The sequence below is a fragment of the Enhydra lutris genome, unplaced genomic scaffold, assembly GCF_002288905.1.
Source record: "Enhydra lutris kenyoni isolate GAN:26980312 unplaced genomic scaffold, ASM228890v2 scaffoldscaffold25, whole genome shotgun sequence".
In the NCBI taxonomy this organism is placed as follows: Eukaryota; Metazoa; Chordata; class Mammalia; order Carnivora; family Mustelidae; genus Enhydra; species Enhydra lutris.
This window is the reverse complement of record NW_019154109.1, coordinates 26,326,667-26,344,148: the sequence shown is the minus strand read 5'-3', so window position 1 is coordinate 26,344,148 and position 17,482 is coordinate 26,326,667. Positions and strand designations below refer to the sequence as shown.

General features: G+C 40.9%; 1 protein-coding gene across 1 annotated transcript in view; it reads right to left on the bottom strand.

Annotated features, from left to right (window-relative positions):
• Positions 1–7,191, bottom strand: part of LOC111151144 (regulator of G protein signaling 5) — a 49,154-nt gene extending 41,963 nt beyond the window's left edge. Inside the window, exon 1 of the mRNA XM_022508937.1 lies at positions 7,045–7,191. Within this exon, the coding sequence (XP_022364645.1) occupies positions 7,045–7,088 (44 nt within the window). The 5' untranslated portion in view covers positions 7,089–7,191. The remainder of the gene's footprint in view (positions 1–7,044) is intronic.
• Positions 7,192–17,482: the final 10,291 nt, after the last annotated feature.

Here is a 17,482-nt window from a genome sequence, read left to right as displayed (position 1 = left end):
CTTTGAACCTAAATTACCCTTGAATTTATAAGAAACTGAAACCATCTTTTCCTTTCATGGAATTCACCAAAATTAGAGTCACATTCCACTGCCCATAAATATGTATTTTTGACAAACTGAAAGTTTATTCTGAATGTATCACAACTATTTTTTTTAAAGAAATATCGGGTTCTTAATTTAGTCCTTTGAGATCCAAAGTGGCTGGAAGAAAATTGCCCATTTTTAAGTGATTACTGCTTTCAAGCTACATCCAGAAGTTAGTTCCCTGGCCTTCCTGTGGTATTGGGATGAGATGCAAAATTCAAATAGAAGTACAATCTTTCCTCAGAATGCATGGCATCCAAATTAAGGGCAATAAAGTAGTGAGGCTGGAAGCAGGGGAGAGGATCATAGAATTGACTCGTCACCATTACAAGTATGGCTGATGAGGCCAGGAGAGGCACCTGATGGAGGACTCACCCTCTGCTACTTAGCAGAGGCCAAGGTTATAGCTCACGACACCTGCACTCCCCACCCAGGACCCTTCCCGTGTGTTATAGCCTTTTACACTTGCATCTAAAAATTCTGTGTTCTACAGGGTGCCTGGGTGGCTCAGTCGGTTAAACACCTGACTCTTGATTTCTGCTCAGGTCGTGATCTCAGGGTCCTAAGATCAAGTCCTGTGTTGGGTTCCTTAGATTCTCTCTCTCTCCCTCTGCTTCTCCCCGACCCCATGCACATGTGTGCTTTCTCTTTCTCTTAAAAAAACAAAAGAAGTAAAAATTCTGTGTTCTACAAATAATGGCAAGGAAAAGAGAAATAAAAGACAGGAGTCCTATTGACTAAGGAGAGATTTAAGGGTCTCTCAGCTAATCCCAAAGTGTGAGCCTGGGTTTTATATGTTCTCTGCACTGGGGTGGAGATTTGGGGCTGTCCTTCAGTCCTGGGGGGGAGGTGTAGGCGGGATATGGTGGGCAGGGTGACTGGACGTGAGCTAGCTCAGCAGGGGCTCCCCACCACCACCAGAAGTAAAGTAGCAGAGTAAGGATCTGCACCCCAGCAGGCTTCCAGCCCCTGGCATGGTGCACAACCTTCAATAGAGTAGAGAAGACAGGCAGGCTCTTTGAGAGGCTGTTCCTGGCAGTGAAGGGATGTGAAGAGTGTGGGAGAAAGGGAACTGGAGACAAACCCCTCAGGTCAGCCCTGTGTGTGAACAGTGCACCCTGCCTCGCCACACCTGCTGTCAAATCACTTCATAGTAAGATGAAGATGCTACTGACTCCCTACCAGGCAAAAGCAGTCTCTAGGTGTCCTTAAGGACATTTATAAGAAGTGCTTTTACATAACGGAGCCCAGTTAATTGTAGAAAGAGTGCTAGATCAATGGGTAGTGCTTATCTATTTAATAATGATAAAATTCAGTAATAACAATAAAAAAGCGTGACCTTGGTTTGATCCTGTTCAAACAATCCAACTGCAAAAAGGCCATTGAGGATATTGGAATGCTCACCGGATGTTTACTAATACTAAAGAATTATTCATTTTTAAGTATGATTTTGGTTTTTAATGTTTCTTAATGTTTAGTAAAAATTAACATCTATTAATGTTTTAGAAAAAGTTGGTATATTTTTAGAGGAGATACCTACTGAAAGAATGATGGCTGAAACCGTAAAAATACTGTACTATCTGACACATCCATCTTTATTATTTAAAAAGACAAGGTTATGATGCGGAAGGGTGAAAATAAATAAGTTTTATCAAAGACCTTGGCACCTACTTGAGATTTAAATGATTTCCTGACTGCCCATGAAGAAGGAAAGAAGGATGGAAGGAAATTAATTCTTTAATAGGGGATAAAGCATCTCTCCGAAACAAGAAAATATCCTCATTTACAAATGAGGAAATGAAGCTCAGAGAGTTTTAGTGATTTTCTCCAGTTCACACAGCTAGGGAGTAATAGAGGAAGAGTTATGAGTGCCCTGTTCTTTCTGCTCCACCTCCCTGCTGATGTTAAGGCAGGGGATAGACTGTGACCTTGCCTGGGTTTTCTTAAGTATTCCTAAAATGTGTAGTCTTAATAGTTACTTCCTCAGGTAGTAGAAAACAGGCTTTCATTGTCTTTCTCCTCTGGGTGACTCAGCCTTTAAAATATAGTGCAGGCTCAATTTATCTGGGACCTGAATGGGGGCTTTAAAGGAAGAAAGAGATAGGAACCTGCTATCTTCTGGCCTCCAGCCATAGTCTGGTTCCTGTTACTAAGGATTGATCCGGACCTAACTAATTAAAGTTTAGTTCCTTTGCTTTCTGGCCAGTAGGACAGACAAAAGCCGTAACCATGAGCCACAGAAACATTAGCCCTGTCCCTAGATATCAGCTGTTCCCGATTAGTGGCTTGTCTTTGCTAAAGAAGGAAAAAATTAGATAATCTTTCAAGGATCTTTCCAAACTTAAGATTCTGGGACACACAAGTATTGTGAATTGAGATCTGGTGTTTCAACATGGCCCAGACTGAACGGAAGACTAGGAAGAGACGCCTCTTCAGAACAGGGGATGAAATCCGCGGGAGAAGGTGGGACAGTAACTGCAGGAGACGGAGCCGAAGTGATGGTTCCAGGAGCTTCACCAAGAGCTCCAGGCCCACTTCCACCAGAAACAAAAGGACTCACCTGTTTAACAAGATTTTCCTAAGACCTCCTCTCCACCTTCCTCCCCCTCCCAACCTGACTCCTGCTCCCTGGGGAGGGAATCCCTCTTTGTTTCGGAACAGACTCTCTGTCCCCATTATAGCCTCTAATAGCCCTGCTGATGTCCTTCCCTGACCCTTTGCAAGCAGAAGAAACACCAGGCCAAACTGGGAGCAACCCTGTCTTCTTCACTTGTTATAAGCTTATTTATGCATTCTTCTGACAAAATATTTATTAAGTGCCTATTATGTGCCAAGTACGGACTGTCTATTTAGTAAATAAATTCTTTAGGTGAAGGGGTGGGGGGTGGGGAGAATATCTCTCCGCTGAGCAAATCTCTTCCATCTTCACAGACAGGAGTGGATGGAATTGACAAGTCCCAAGGAAACAAGATACAGGATGCGCTGCACGGAGGTTAACCGATTAGAAATTCAAAGTTCCCTCCTTGCTCTCCTCAGACGGATGATGCAGAGCGGATGAAGAGGTGCTAACACCACCAAGCTCACTGGGCCCTTTCCCTTCCTTGACTCTGCACAGGCTCCTTGCGGAGTTGGCCCCTTGGAATGCCTTCGTCCTCCTGGCTCTTCTCCCATAGACCTGGCAAACTTTCCTTCCTGAGGCTTCATTCACAAGCCTGGGTTAAGTACCGTTTATTGTAATTTCTTGCAAAGTTTTCCTGACCACCAAAAGTTCTCTGGGCTCCCACCCCAACTCCTCCTACTCTTCTGCTTTTCTACACTCCATGCTTTTACTCCTTCACAGTAGATCTCAACACCGTGGACTCATTTCTTGCTAGCGGTCTCCCCAACAGGGCTTCCTGCAAGTTCCTTGAGAGCAGGGTCAGGGTCTTTCGTCTCTATGCCTAAGGCAAGTATGGAGCTTTGAAAGGCAATCCAGAGAAATGATCAATATTGTCTCATCAATAAGAATCCAAGTCTTTCTGAGTGACTCACCACCCCTCAATTTTACTAAATAGTTCCTTTACTTTCTTAATATAATGAAGTTTCATTGGAATATAGGTGATTATATTAGAAGACTCTCTATGAGCTACAGCAAGCTTTAAATTCATACTTATTCCCAGAAAGCACGATCCTAAAGTTAGCTAGAGTCACTGCCACTCTCTCTGTAGGCTTCTTTGATCATCTTTTACCTATTTTCACTGAGCTGTGACTTGTTCAAGTTCATTGCCACCTTTTTTCTCCACAGTTGGCCCAAGGATGTGTTCATACCTTTGAAAAAGCAGTATTTACTTAACCCTGCAGACTCAGGAACCTGGCCCATTCAGCAAGGTGCTTCCATGTGGCTTAACGACCTTAAACAATTAGTTGGTCAGTGGCCCTGCTTATTAGGTGACTTTCTACTCGAAATTACCCACACATAGACCTATATATAAATTGGAAGAGGAGAAAAAAATGGAATGTCTAGTGAAAATAATAATAAATTAAAAAAACCTAGAATGTCACCTTCCTCATTAACTTTCCACAGTTCCTGAAATTCCCAGCATTGCCACGAACTTGAGATGACCAGACGCTCCCATGTGAACTGTGGACTGAAAACATTTCACCACCAGCAGCTTTATAACCTTCAACAGAAATCAGAGCTACAGCAGACACCGACAGAGGTACAGGGCTTGCGACACTTCATTACTATCCCAGGGGAAACTCTCTGTCAGTAGCTAAGTTTTCATTCCTCTCTTATTCTCCTTTTTAGGTTAGCAGAGACCATGAACTTGGTGACAGGACTTGTCAGCACTGAAAGAGAACAATTATATTAATCACCCTGACTGCCTTATATTATACTAACGACTTTTTTGGGAATCGTCACAATAACACTTTTTATTTTGGAATTTTTTGTCTTTTTTGGAAGAGCCATGTTTACCTTAAACTTAAACTTGTTCAGAGAAGTTTACTTCAGAGAACCTAGAAATAAAATGCATCTTCAGAAGAAGCCTAACATTCAAAGTTGAAGACTGTGGGTGAAAAATACGAACTTGAATTGACTCAGCTTTTTAATTTTTCCTCTGACTGTCACATTGCCACCAACACAGCACTGGTTTCAATATGCCATGAGGCAGAAGTCTGGGGTGGTGGCCATTTGTTGCTCGTATGTTTGGATTACTGGTATCTCCGAATATATAAAAATGTGTGAGGCCCACTTTGGGTTTTCATAAGCAATAGTCTTAAGATCTAAAGAAAGAAAGAACAGTTCCTATGATTATGTCAAAGTTGACTCTGGCTTAATGCTTCTCTACACATTGATGAAGGACTATTTTCTAGGACTGACTCTCCAGGCACATGGAGTAAATTTTGTTTTCTTGTAAATCATCATTAGAATCCTAGAGTAGGTTGCTTCTGCCACCACCATGGTTTCAGCACAGGGCTGGGTTCTGGACGAGTTTTCATTAACTGACTCTTTTCTGCTCCTAAACTTTTAGGGAGAAATTCATTAGGATAAATTTCCCTTTAATTGCATCTCTTGCTAGCTGCTGATTTAAACTGTGTCTTAAACATATTTAAGCTACAGCAGCGTGGGAAAGAAGGTGAGAAGATAGTCAGTCCAACTCTCATTGATTAAATGAGAACATAGAATCCTGGGGAAGTGAAAGAACCTGCTCATGGGTCCAAATTTAGATAATGTCAAAACTGAATCTGCTTCTTACTCCTTTGCCAGTCCTCTTTCCACTACAATCAATCACAACATGTTAATCTGATTTTTGTAAACTGAATTTTATGCCCAATGCAACTCTTTGGTAGAGCTTTCCATTATAGATTCGTTTTGTAAGCATATACGTTATCCTAATTTATGCTATATGACTCTTCAAACATCTTTATCTAAGTAAGCACTACGGTCCACCTCCGTTCCTCCTGTAGTGTAGAGAGAAGTGGAGAGAGGGCCACTGGCGAGGTGGGAAATGAGAGACAGAGAGAGCAGGGTTGGTAGGTTTGGATGCATTCGTTCAAGCTCCATGCTTGAACAAACAGGATAGATAGATAGTCTAGATTTTTCTCTAGAAAAATCAGGATAGATAGTCTCAGATTTTTCCATGATTGTGCACTAACAGTTCCACAGTTCCACAATCCCATTTCTCCAAAACACTCCTCTCAGGTAGCATTGTAATTGGAACTAAGATTCTATTTGCAGTGGAAATAGAACATGAAAAAAATTAATAAGAAACCGAAATTGCAAGATTCTACCACCAGCCAGTAAATTAAAACTTCAGGCAATCGAGACAAAAAACTCCTTGGCCACCCTAAAGAATTTCACATGAACATTAGCTGTATCGTGGTGTGTAAGATTTCACTGTGCACTGAAAGGTAACAAAAAGCAATCCAGTGTTATGGCTGATTGTGAATCAGGTATAGAACAGTAAGAGGAGTCAGACCTGAGCTTCTGAGAGGCAGGAAAGATCACAAACAGCCCACTGAACACAACCTTCTTAGGCAAACACTCCCAATGGCTTTAGGGATGGAGTTGGGTTGCACAAGGGTCACTTTATTTCCTTTAAATGGTGAAAACTCAAACCAAGTGTAATCAACTCCATTCTTAGGAAGTAAGATCCCCACTTCCCTGCATCAGTTAGGGTTGTTGGGTTGTTAGCCTGGATACTTTGGAGTCCCTCCAGAATATCGTCCAGCTTAACGGATAACCAGAGAATCTCAAAGGTGTTTTCCCATGTATTTAGGAGGGTACTAGCCAGTAAATAACCTCTGTGTCCCAGGGGCTTTCTTCTCTCCAGGAATCCAGCTACTACCATCTAATGGGATCAAGACACAAAGAACAATGAAAAACCCCCTCTCCTCACTGCAAACCGGCCTCCCTCTCTCAGTCCACATGCATCAAGTAATAAAGGCCTATATTTACACAGTTCTAGGCTGTGCCAGACTGTGTGCTAGGAGTTTAAGATCCAGTAATTCATTCAGTCCTAATAGCCAGCCCCTGAGGTAGATGCTCCTGGCATCTCTGTTTCACGGAGAAGGAAACTGAAAGACAGAGAGAGTAAATAAATCACCCAACCCCACAAAATAGTAAGTAGTGGAGTCAGGATTCAAAGGCAGGCAATATGATGTTGGAATCCATTCTCTTAATCAGGCACTCGTTGACCCTGACCAGGCACCCATGGCTTTGGTATCTCCCCGGAGGAAATGAGATCTGGATACGAAATGGTGCATGAGACAGCCCCTGTTGGATCTGCCTCCCACAGCTCAGGTCCTACAAGTGTCAGTGCTGTTGGCGGAGAGGAGACAAGCCCCACTCTACAATCACACACCTGTTTCAGAACAAACATCACCAGCTTTCTATCACCCCTGGGTATCCACCCCCCTGCCCCTCAGCAAAGATTCTGTTTATCTCTATCTCTTAAGCCAAAATAACTTGGTTCTCACCTTTCCAGGCATGAGTGGGGCAAAGCCGCAAGTCCTTTGCACATTTTGGCAAGTGGCTTAGCTCCTCAGTTTTGAGCACAAATTCTGAACAGCAGAGCGAGACTCTGAAAACTTCCCAAGTGTCTGGGACGGCCTCTCCCTCTGAGGAATATATAGAGGCTCTTTGCCAGCCCTCTCTGCTCCCTGGACCAATCCAGACTTTAGAGGAAATCACAGGCTGGGACGCAGCAGCAGCTGTGGGAGCTGCAGGCCAGACTCCTGTCTCTGCAGCCTTAGGCTTCCGTCTGCTCTGGAAGGATGCTCATTCTGCCGGGGCAGGGCTGGTCCCTCCTGCATGGGTCATTCATGTTTTAACGTGCAAACGTGAGCCAGCCACAGAGCAGCATGCCTTGGGCTGCCCCAGATCTGTCAAAATCATAGCCTGCTTGGACAGCAAGAGCCCCAGAGATCAGTTAGCCCAACTGGGTGTCACAGTGCTGGAGGTGAGATTCAGAAAAGGCTGGGGGATGTGTGCTGAGTCCCACCGCCAGGCTTTCAGCGGGATGCTGGGAATTCAAGGAAAGGTACTGCCTGACCCCAAGACCCCCAAACATCCTATTAATACCGTGCAAGTGAGTGATGGAGGCAGGCTCAAGACGTGTGAGTGCTTTCAAGGGCCACCAGAGAAGATTTGGGGGAGGAAATAAGCCCTGAGATGAGAGATGTAGGAGACAAAATACCCTGCGGCATTCTATCCACGAGATGCCCCCAAGTTCCCCTAATTCCGTAATTGGTCTTGGGATTATTCTCTACTTTGATAATGACATCAGATAATTCCTTGGACCCTGCCCCCGTCATCCATCCTTGGCTAGGCTTATCTTGCCTGCCTCTTCCACCTTCCTCTGTCTTATATCACTCCAGGATTATTTCTACCAAAAATGACCTCATTTGCAGTTCATCCTATCAGGACCCAAGGGGTTAATAAATTAATATGTGAATGCGGATGCCTAAGGGGTAGGCATGAGTACAAGCTAAAAATAAACAGCAACCACATAATCTGTAAGGAAAGCTCTAAATTTAGAACTAAAGATGATTCTCATAATGTTCCCCATTGTCTGAAATTATTTGTTTTAAATTGTTGATTGGGGCCCGTCCCTGGCTTGTAAAGTCAATACAGTGTATTATGATCTGATGTTTTAAATTAAATAGATTATAATAGACATACATGCAGGTGCACCACATGAAGAAAGTTAAATATTATTTTCTGAAACTTTTGCTTTCATGACCAATATGGGTGTGTGAACAAGGTCATTAGATTAACTGTATTTCTTACTATGATTTATAACCAAAGCGGTTTGAAGACCACAGCTCTCTACCATATATTTTATTTACGAGGAACCCTGTCATAGTCACCTTTGCAACCCCAGCACCGAGCACAAAGTCAGCACGTCGACACTTAGAAACAGTGCTTGAGCTAAGTGCAATTGTCCAAGTTCTGCCATTTGCCAGCTGCGTAAACACCAGCAAATCAGCTCATCTGAGTGACAGACACTCAGTGTTCATAGAATATGAACACTGGTGTTGACCACTGGGTCTCAAGTTAGGAAAGTAAAACTAGCCGAGGAGACTCCTTGGGCAAGAACCTAAATTACAGTTTGATATTTAAGGATCCTTGAGGAGAGAATAAAGTGAAAAAAAATTAATGTAAGGCAATGGAGGGTGATGTCTTGGCCAGGGCTGAAGGTTGAAGCATCAAAGCAGGTTTATGACCAATCTAGAAGTTTGTGTGATGCGTGAATGGATTATTAAAGAACCGAAACTATCTCAGCCTTACTAAAAGGTGTCTAGAAGCCAACATGCGTAAGATGTGAAATGCAATAGAAAAAAATATGAATCCGGCATCTGTTTTGGTTTTAAAACCTTCATAAGGATGGAATAGCCTAAGAGCATGTAAAAGAGTCTGCTCATTGTCTGAGGCAGGGTTCTGCAGAGAAACATGGCCCATATCTGCACATATGTAAGGAGAAATTTATTATAAAGAATCAGCTCATGCAGTCGTGGAAGCTGAGCAGTCCTGAGATCTGTGGTAGGCAAGTTGCGGGCCCAGAAGAGCCAATGGCGCACGGTCCTACTGAGTAGCAGAACTGTGGTGCTGGTTCCAGTCTGAGTCCAAGGCTGAGGGCGAAAGAGGACCCAGGGCCCAGGGAAGACAGTCAGGCAGGAAGAGAGAGTGAGTCCTCCCTTCCTCAGCCTTTTTGTCCTTGTCTGGCCTTTACTGGATTGGATGAGCCACACACACCCTGGGAAGGAAGGGGTTGACACTTCTATGGGTTCAAAGGTTAATCTCATCCAAAACCACCCTCACAGACACACCCAGAATCCTGGTTCACCAAATACCTGGGCACGGAATTAACTATCACACTCAAGTAAAATAAACTTGACGTTCTTTCTAAAATAAATGGAACTATATTTTTTTTCTCCTTGCCCTTCCAAACATCCCTCAAAATGATGGTAAATGTATGAAAAGTGTAGAAAGCTATAATAGCACAGAGAAAGAAAACACAGGCCGTAACGTTTGGAGTGGTTTCCATCTCTTTATAGAAGGTGGGAAGGCATGGTTGGGAGTGGTCACTCAAGAAGCAGTGGATAGACCTCAGAGAAGAACCCAGACAGGTGCCCACGTGTTTGCAGGAAGCTCGGGGCGCAGACTCCAAGATGCTCGATAGACAGAGGCAGCAATTAGCTACGGAGCTGGCAGTAGTGGGGATTATTGAGGTTTTTGTCCAATGGAACGGTCTCTTGCCTACCCCACAGGACTGCTGTGATTTATTTCTAATAGATTTTCTTAACTAAATCATGCATCTGTCTACTTCACCATGGTTAACAACACATTTATTGAGATGCCTTTTATAGTCAATGATGGCGCATTGTGGGGAGAACCTCCCATCCAGGGACATCTGGGACCATCTGTGGTCGATGGTGAACAGGCATCCACCCACTGTTGAATCTCTCCTAACGCTTTCGAGTCCACCTTAAGGCCCACCAAGAGCACAGGCAATAAGTAAGGTGGAGTCTTCAACTTACACGGCACTAGATTTCTTTCTTTCTGATAATTTTTTAAAATTATGTACTAGTTTCATTTATACTTCTGTCACGCAGAAGTATATGCTGTCAACAAGTTGTTATATCTGCTTCTACATTTTTTTTTTTAAATAAAGAGGCAATACATAGAACTAAAATCCCTTTAAATGCCCATTCCTATTTCCATCCTTCTCCCATCTTCAGCACACACAATCCCTATTCAGATTTTGGTATGTGGTTTTCATCTAGACTTTTAAAAAATCCTTCACCTACGCTGGGTTTGTAAATACTATATGATAATCATGTATATATGTTTTACTTATGTATATAGCAATATAATCCCCATCCTACTTCTTTATTCGGAATCATGAATTTTTTTTTCTTTTATTTATTTTTATTTTTTTTATTGTGTTATGTTAGTCACCATACAATACATCATTAGTTTTTGATGTAGTGTTCCAAGAGTCATTGCACAGCAAAGGAAACAGTCAACAAAACAGAGGCAGCCCACGGAATGGGAGAAGATATTTGCAAATGACACTATAGACAAAGGGCTGATATCTAAGATCTATAAGGAATTTCTCAAACTCAACACCCGAAAATCAGATAATCAGACCAAAAAATGGGCTGAAAAAATGAAGACACTTCTCCAGTGAAGACACACAAATGGCTAGCAGACACATGAAAAAGTGTTCATCATCACTAGCCATCAGGGAGATTCAAATCAAAACCACATTGAGACACCACCTCACACCAGTTAGAATGGCCAAAATTAGCAAGGCAAGAATCAACACATGTTGGAGAGGATGTGGAGAAAGGGAGGAATGCAAGTTGGTGCAGCCACTTTGGAAAACAGTGTGGAGATTCCTCAAAAAATTGAAAATAGAATTTTTTGCTTTTGGATTACCTTGACGCTTATAGAACATCTATGTTCCAGGGATTTTAAAAACACTTTCCATTCATTCCCATATTCATTTGTCAAAATAAAACCATGAGATAAGTGCTTTAATATAATTTTTTAAAAAAGATTTCATTCATTCATTCATTCATTCATTCATTCATTCATAGATCCTGAGAGGCAGTTGGGGCAGAGGGAGAGGGAGAGAAAGAATCTCCAGCAGACTCTGCCAAGAGCCCAAAGTGGGGCAATCTCATAACTCTGAGATCATGACCTGAGTTGAAACAAGAGTTGGACACTTAGCCAACTGAGCCACCCAGGCACCCCTCATGTCATTTTTTAAATGAGGGAACACTCTGATCTTTTAAATGAAGATGAATTTGAGACGCCTGAGTGGCTCAGTCGGTTAAGTGTCTGCGTTTGGTTCAGGTCGTGATCCCAGGGTCCTGGGATGAAGTCCCACGTCCCTGGGATTGAGTCCCACATCGCACTCCCTGCTCAGTGAGGCGTCTGGTTCTCCCTTTCCCCCTGCCTGTGCTCTCTTTCTCTATGACAATAAATAAATAAAATCCTTTAAAAAAAATGTGTTCATCTCGGGGGCACCTGGGTGGCTCAGTTGGTTACGTGCCTGCTTCTTGGTTTTTGGCTCAGGTCATGATCAGAGGATTATGAGATCAAACCGCAGGTCAGGCTCGGCACTCAGTGGGCCTTCTGCTTGAGACTCTCCATCCCTCTCCCTCTGGCCCTCCCCCAGCTCACATGCTCTCTTTCTCTCCTCTCTATAAAATAAATAAATAAATCTTAAAAATAAAATAAAATGAAATAAAATGTTCCTCTTGATCAGTCTTTTCAGAAGTTTATTCTATCTGTTAGCCTTTTCAAACAACTAATTTTTGTTAGTGGTGAGCTTATCTTTTGTTCTGTTTCTTACGTTATTGCTTTGTGTTTGTATCTTTACTATTTCCTATCTTCTATTATTTTAATGTTTATGCTTTTTTTCTAAATTTAAATTCAATTTAGTTAACATATAGTATGTTATTAATTTCAATGGTAGAATTCAGTGTTTAGTCAGTTGCATATAATACCCAGTGCTCATTATATCACATGCCCTCCTTAATCTCCATCACCCAGTTACCCCATCCCCTCACTCGCTCCCCTCCAGCCACCCTTAGTTTGTTTCCTAGAGTTCAGGGTCTCTTATGGTTTGTCTCCCTCTATGTTTTCAACTTACTTTTTCTTCCCTTCCCTATATTCATCTCCTTTGTTTCTTAAATTCCACATATGAGTGAAATCATATGGTATTTGTCTTTCTATGACTGACTTATTTTGCTTAGCATAATACCCTCTAGTTCCATCCACGTTTTTGCAAAAGGCAAGACTTCTTTCTTTTTGGTGGGTGAGTAATATTCCATCATGTATATGTATATATGTATATATGTATGTTGTGTGTGTATACACACACACACACACACACACACACACCACATCTTCTTTATCCATTCATCTGTTGATGGACATCTGTGCTCTTTCCATAGTTTGGTTCTTGTGGACATTGCTGCTACAGACTGTAGTGTTTATTCTATCATGTGAATTTTAAATATTGGTTTATAATTTAAACACTTGGCCAATGCATATTCAGTTTTTCTTCTACTTGAAGGCATAAACAGTCTTATTTTTAATGCTATTTCATCTGCACTGTATGTGTTGACATATTTTTTAGTCCAAGTATTTCATAATTTTTATTATAATGTCCTTTTAACCTATGATTACTAACAAAAGTGTGGGTTCTTAGTTTTTATATTTTACTTTCTAAAAGTATAATTTCTAAGGTAAATGTTTTTATTATGGATTTTAACTGCATTGCAGTTGAGAAAACGTGGTCTTTGGTTTTAAATTCTGTTGAAATTTGTTGTATATTAGTTAATTTTTGGTAAATGTTCCTCATACACTTGGAAAAATGTATGTTCTTTTTGTTGGGTGTATGCAAATTTATACACATCTTTATCTATTATAATTAAGCATTTTATTCACACCTTCTCCATGCTTACTCTTTATGTCTATTTATCAGTTGCTGATGGAGATCTTTTAGTACTTCCCAATTTAACATGGATTTTTCAGTTTCTTCTAGTAATTGAGACATTATTTTCTTTGTATATTTTGAGATAATATTGTTAAATGCCTACAAGGCCATGATTACTCTACTTTTTTTTATTAAAAATCTGTTTATAATATCTGTCATTGTCTCTTTCATTCTTTTGCTCGACAATCTGTATTATTTGGTATTAACATTTCTACTTCATGTTTATTTAGGTTAGTACTTAACTATGTTCACTATTTCTGGGTCTTTATTACCTTTAAAAAAATTAAATAGCATTTTTCTATGTGTTTCAAATCTGATAATCTATGTCCCTTAATGATGTGTAAGTATAGTGTTTTTTTTCCCCATTTCCTGTGATCAGTAATATATTTGGATGGGTTTTTGCAATCTTACTTTAATCCTGTATAAACACTTTCCTTTTTTCTAACCTTCTGTTTGAGACAGTTTATTTATTCCTTTCTATTATGCTTTGCTCATTTGGTAGTTGTGTGTTCTTTTAATTTCCACCCATAGATTTTCAATATAAATGTAAATTAATTTTAACAGTCTAAACATTAGTATCTCTCTCCTCCCTCCAAATAAAAACCTTAGCTTGAGTATAATGCCTCCTTCTCTCCTGTTATTATATTATTTTCTAGATAAAGAAAAAACAAAGAAATACCAAGTTACTGTTTTTCTTTTTTGTTTTTTTTTTTTTTTTTTGTGTGTGTTTTGTTCTTCTAATTCCTTATAGTTACTGGAAGTTTATCCTCATGTTTTTGTTCTTGTGTTGCTTTTGGGCTTTTTGTCTCCCAGTCTGTCAGTTTATTTTCCTTCTTGTTGTAGTAGTTTTTTCAGCAAAGATCTTGGGAGCACACTTTACAAATTTTTGTATTCCTTTTTTTTTTAAAAAGTGACTTGTTGTAGAATTTAGTCCTTTTGTGGAATTATTTCCTGTGGGAGTTTTTAACCGAGGGTCCTGGGTTTTAGAGGCTCTAGGATGGACAGTTTCTGCATCATCTGCCTTGCCTGGCTATGCTGGATGCTCTGGTTTTAAACCAGGTCTTGTGTTGATGGAACATGGAGAATGGGATGGGGATGCATAGTTTAAATATGGATCAGGCATATGGAAGATATACACTAGGATTTCTGGCCTGAGCTGGGAGGAAGCAGGAGTAAGCAGGGTATCCTTTGTTTCAGGCTTTATCCCAGCTAGTTGATTGAGCGACTATTCTGAAGTCAGTTTCTTGAGATGTTGTGTGGGCAGAGCTCCGTTTTAAGACATTTGCTTATGAATGGGAGTCAATGAAGTTGAAGCAAGGAGTAAAGCCTATTCTTTCAAGAGGTTTGGGAGTGATTGGAAGGAGAGAAATGATATGTAACTTGAGCAGCACTAAGGATAAGAATCATCTTCAAAAGGATGAATGCAATATGAGCATGTCTACAAGGTGAATAGGGTGGACAGCTGACGTTTGGAAAGGAGGTAGATCTATCTGAGATGGAGTGGAAGGAAAATGAAAGTATGATTAATTTAGGAAAGCATATGGTGAAGGGAACAGAAGATGAGTAAATCTTTGGTAGCCCCAATCTTCTCAATGAAGGAGGAGGTGAGGGTATAGGTGCTTTGGAAATGTTCTCATTCACTCTCTCCATTTGGTTCATGGAAGAATTGCAACTGGAAACCCCATGTTTTGTTAAATTATTAAATATTTTGATGGATGGAATTATCTCTTAGGGATGGCCTCACTGTATCTGAACACCACTCAGCCACAGAACAAGATGATTCCCATGGAAATTCCAGGAGTCTCTTACTACATATGTTAAATCAGAAGGAGAATGAAGCTGGGTCCAGACTCTATGCTTTTTTTTTTTTTTTTGCCTCTAGAAGATGTTGAAAACAAGGAGTCCTACTCTGTCTCTAAAGGGCGTAGACAGCCAACATAATTCTGTGAGAGCTGCTTTTCTGGTATAATTACTCTAATGTAGTATTTATCTTCAAGGTCAGTAGTGGCTGTTAAAATGGCTGTCCTTTCCCTGGAGAACAGCATCCTCCCCAGACAAATAATTTCTGTTGGAAGAACATTCTGTAAGTCCATGTTCTCACTGCAAATATTATCCAACTTAGCACTGGAGGACATTTTAAAAACAAAGGGCTTTCTTGAACTTCCTGAGTCAAAATGTCTTGGTCTTCATTCCCTTTCCATGAAATAAGCAGGATCTTTTGGATAAAGGATAAGTCTTTCAATCTTTCATCTCCATCTTCCTCCAAGTGTTTGTTTTTTTTTTCAATTTTTATTTTGTTTTGTTTTGTTTTAGTTTTGGTTCCCACATCTGAAAAAGGGATTTCTATAGATGACCTCCAAGTTCTCTTCTGTTCCTAACATGCTGGAACTCGGAATCTGGGAATTTACAGCCATTTGTGCCTTAGATCCCCAGCAGGGGGTCAGTGCCTTGAGGCCAAATGGGGAACATGTATGTCTTTGGCTTCCCCAAAGCATGAAGGATAGATTGTTTGTATCAGTAAGTACCTGTGACTGAAAATATAAAATGAGTTATTTAAATAAATGGCAATATCTCCAAATATTATAGCATTGCCTGGGGCTAGCATCTTCATGAGGATTAGAAAAGAGATGCCATTCCAGGTGGCAGAAATACCTAACTGCATGGCTTCATCAGTGCAGCCCTCGCTGAGTTTCCCAGCCTCCTTTCTTGGCTGTGTGCTCTTGTGCAGTGTGCAACACAAACAGCTGTACTAGGCAACCTTTCTGCTGCTGTACATCACTTGACCTTCTGTGAAGCCTGAGCAGCAAGTCCTCATAGCTCATCCAAAGGTCTGCATGTAACCTGAGGGGACAGCTGTCCTGGGAACCAATACTCTACCAAAATAAGCACCTAGAACACAGCCACAAAATCCACATCTCCTCATCTTAGATCCTATTAGGGATCAACATTGTGATGTTTCACATCCTTATTGACCTCAGGCACCTCCAGAAGTAAATCCTCCCCTGTTCACCAACTATTAACCTCCTATTACTAGGATCTTTTCTGGCTCACGTTCATATTGCTGGCCCTTCTGTCACACTTCTTAAATTAACTTACTTTCTTTATCTTTAGCTTCCTCTCTTATCATTCTCACCACTTCCTGGACTTAACTGAAATTGAACTGCTCCTCAGATTAGAGGGGGTTTTTTGTTCCTTCACATCCTGTGGATTTCAGGATTAGGAGGTAATTTAGTTTTTCCCTTGCTATACATCATCACTTCACAGACCTCCTGGTCATCACAAGATGTGCTTATCCTCTAAGATTGGTGCCCCTTAAATAGAACACACAGGAGACCCATGAGCAGACCCATGCGTTTATTTGGAACAGCAATATGCACAGCTTTTTAAAAAAATTAAAATTAAAGTCCCCTTGCAGTTAAGATTAGCCAAGTCACAGGGTTTTATCTAATGGGGGTGGAAGCAGAAATCACTGGATAGAATTTGCAGGAACTCACTGGAAAAGGATGCCCACTGAGCTAGCTGGCTTTCTTCTTCCTGACTCTAATGACGACTTGCTGCCGTATGTAGCACTAAGTTGGTATGACATCTTAGCAATCATGAGGCAGCAAGCCTGAGGGCAGAAGCCATGAACTAAAGATGGTTTAGAGAAAAGAAAGAAGAAGCCTCTCGGTATTAGCCTAGAAAGCCTACATCCCAACTTCTTGTTATGCGAGAAAAATATAATTCATTTATTTAACCCATGCTTGAAGCTAAATAAGACAATTAACTCCTCTCTCCTGGTTTCTCCTCCTCATTCTCCAAAGACTGTGATTGTGGGGACACAATCTTCTTCTAGCCCTTTGTACCTTGATTCTTGTCATCCTTCACTGTGATATCGGTATCCAGGTGGTGGCCAATCAACATTTACACATAAAGATTTTTATAAAAATCATTTCTAATTAGCTTTGTCTCACTCCACCAAGGACTCACTTAGGATTTTATCATAATTAGAAACTGTACTTCCAAAATCTCAAATCCAATCCTTCCATCTTCTGACACTGCCTCCTGTTCTACAAGATTAATTAACGGGGCAACTCCATTAAAACAGTCTTTTGACCTCTTCTGATTACCGTCTAATGGACACTCTGCTTCATCACTCACCTTGAAATTCCTCCTCTACTTTCCTCTTCTCCCAGGTAAGACCTCATGAAACTGAAGTATGATCACTCTTTGGCAAACACTGTCCACACTTTGACACCTGCTCCCTCCAATTTATTCATATGGAAAAAACCAAGTCTAGTTTCAAGAAGCATTCAAACATTGTATGGTGATTAAAGGCAGGGGCTCTGAAGCTAGGCTGCTTGGGTTTAATCCAAGCACCTGTCACTTACTGGTTGTATGACTTTAGGCAAGTTATTTAA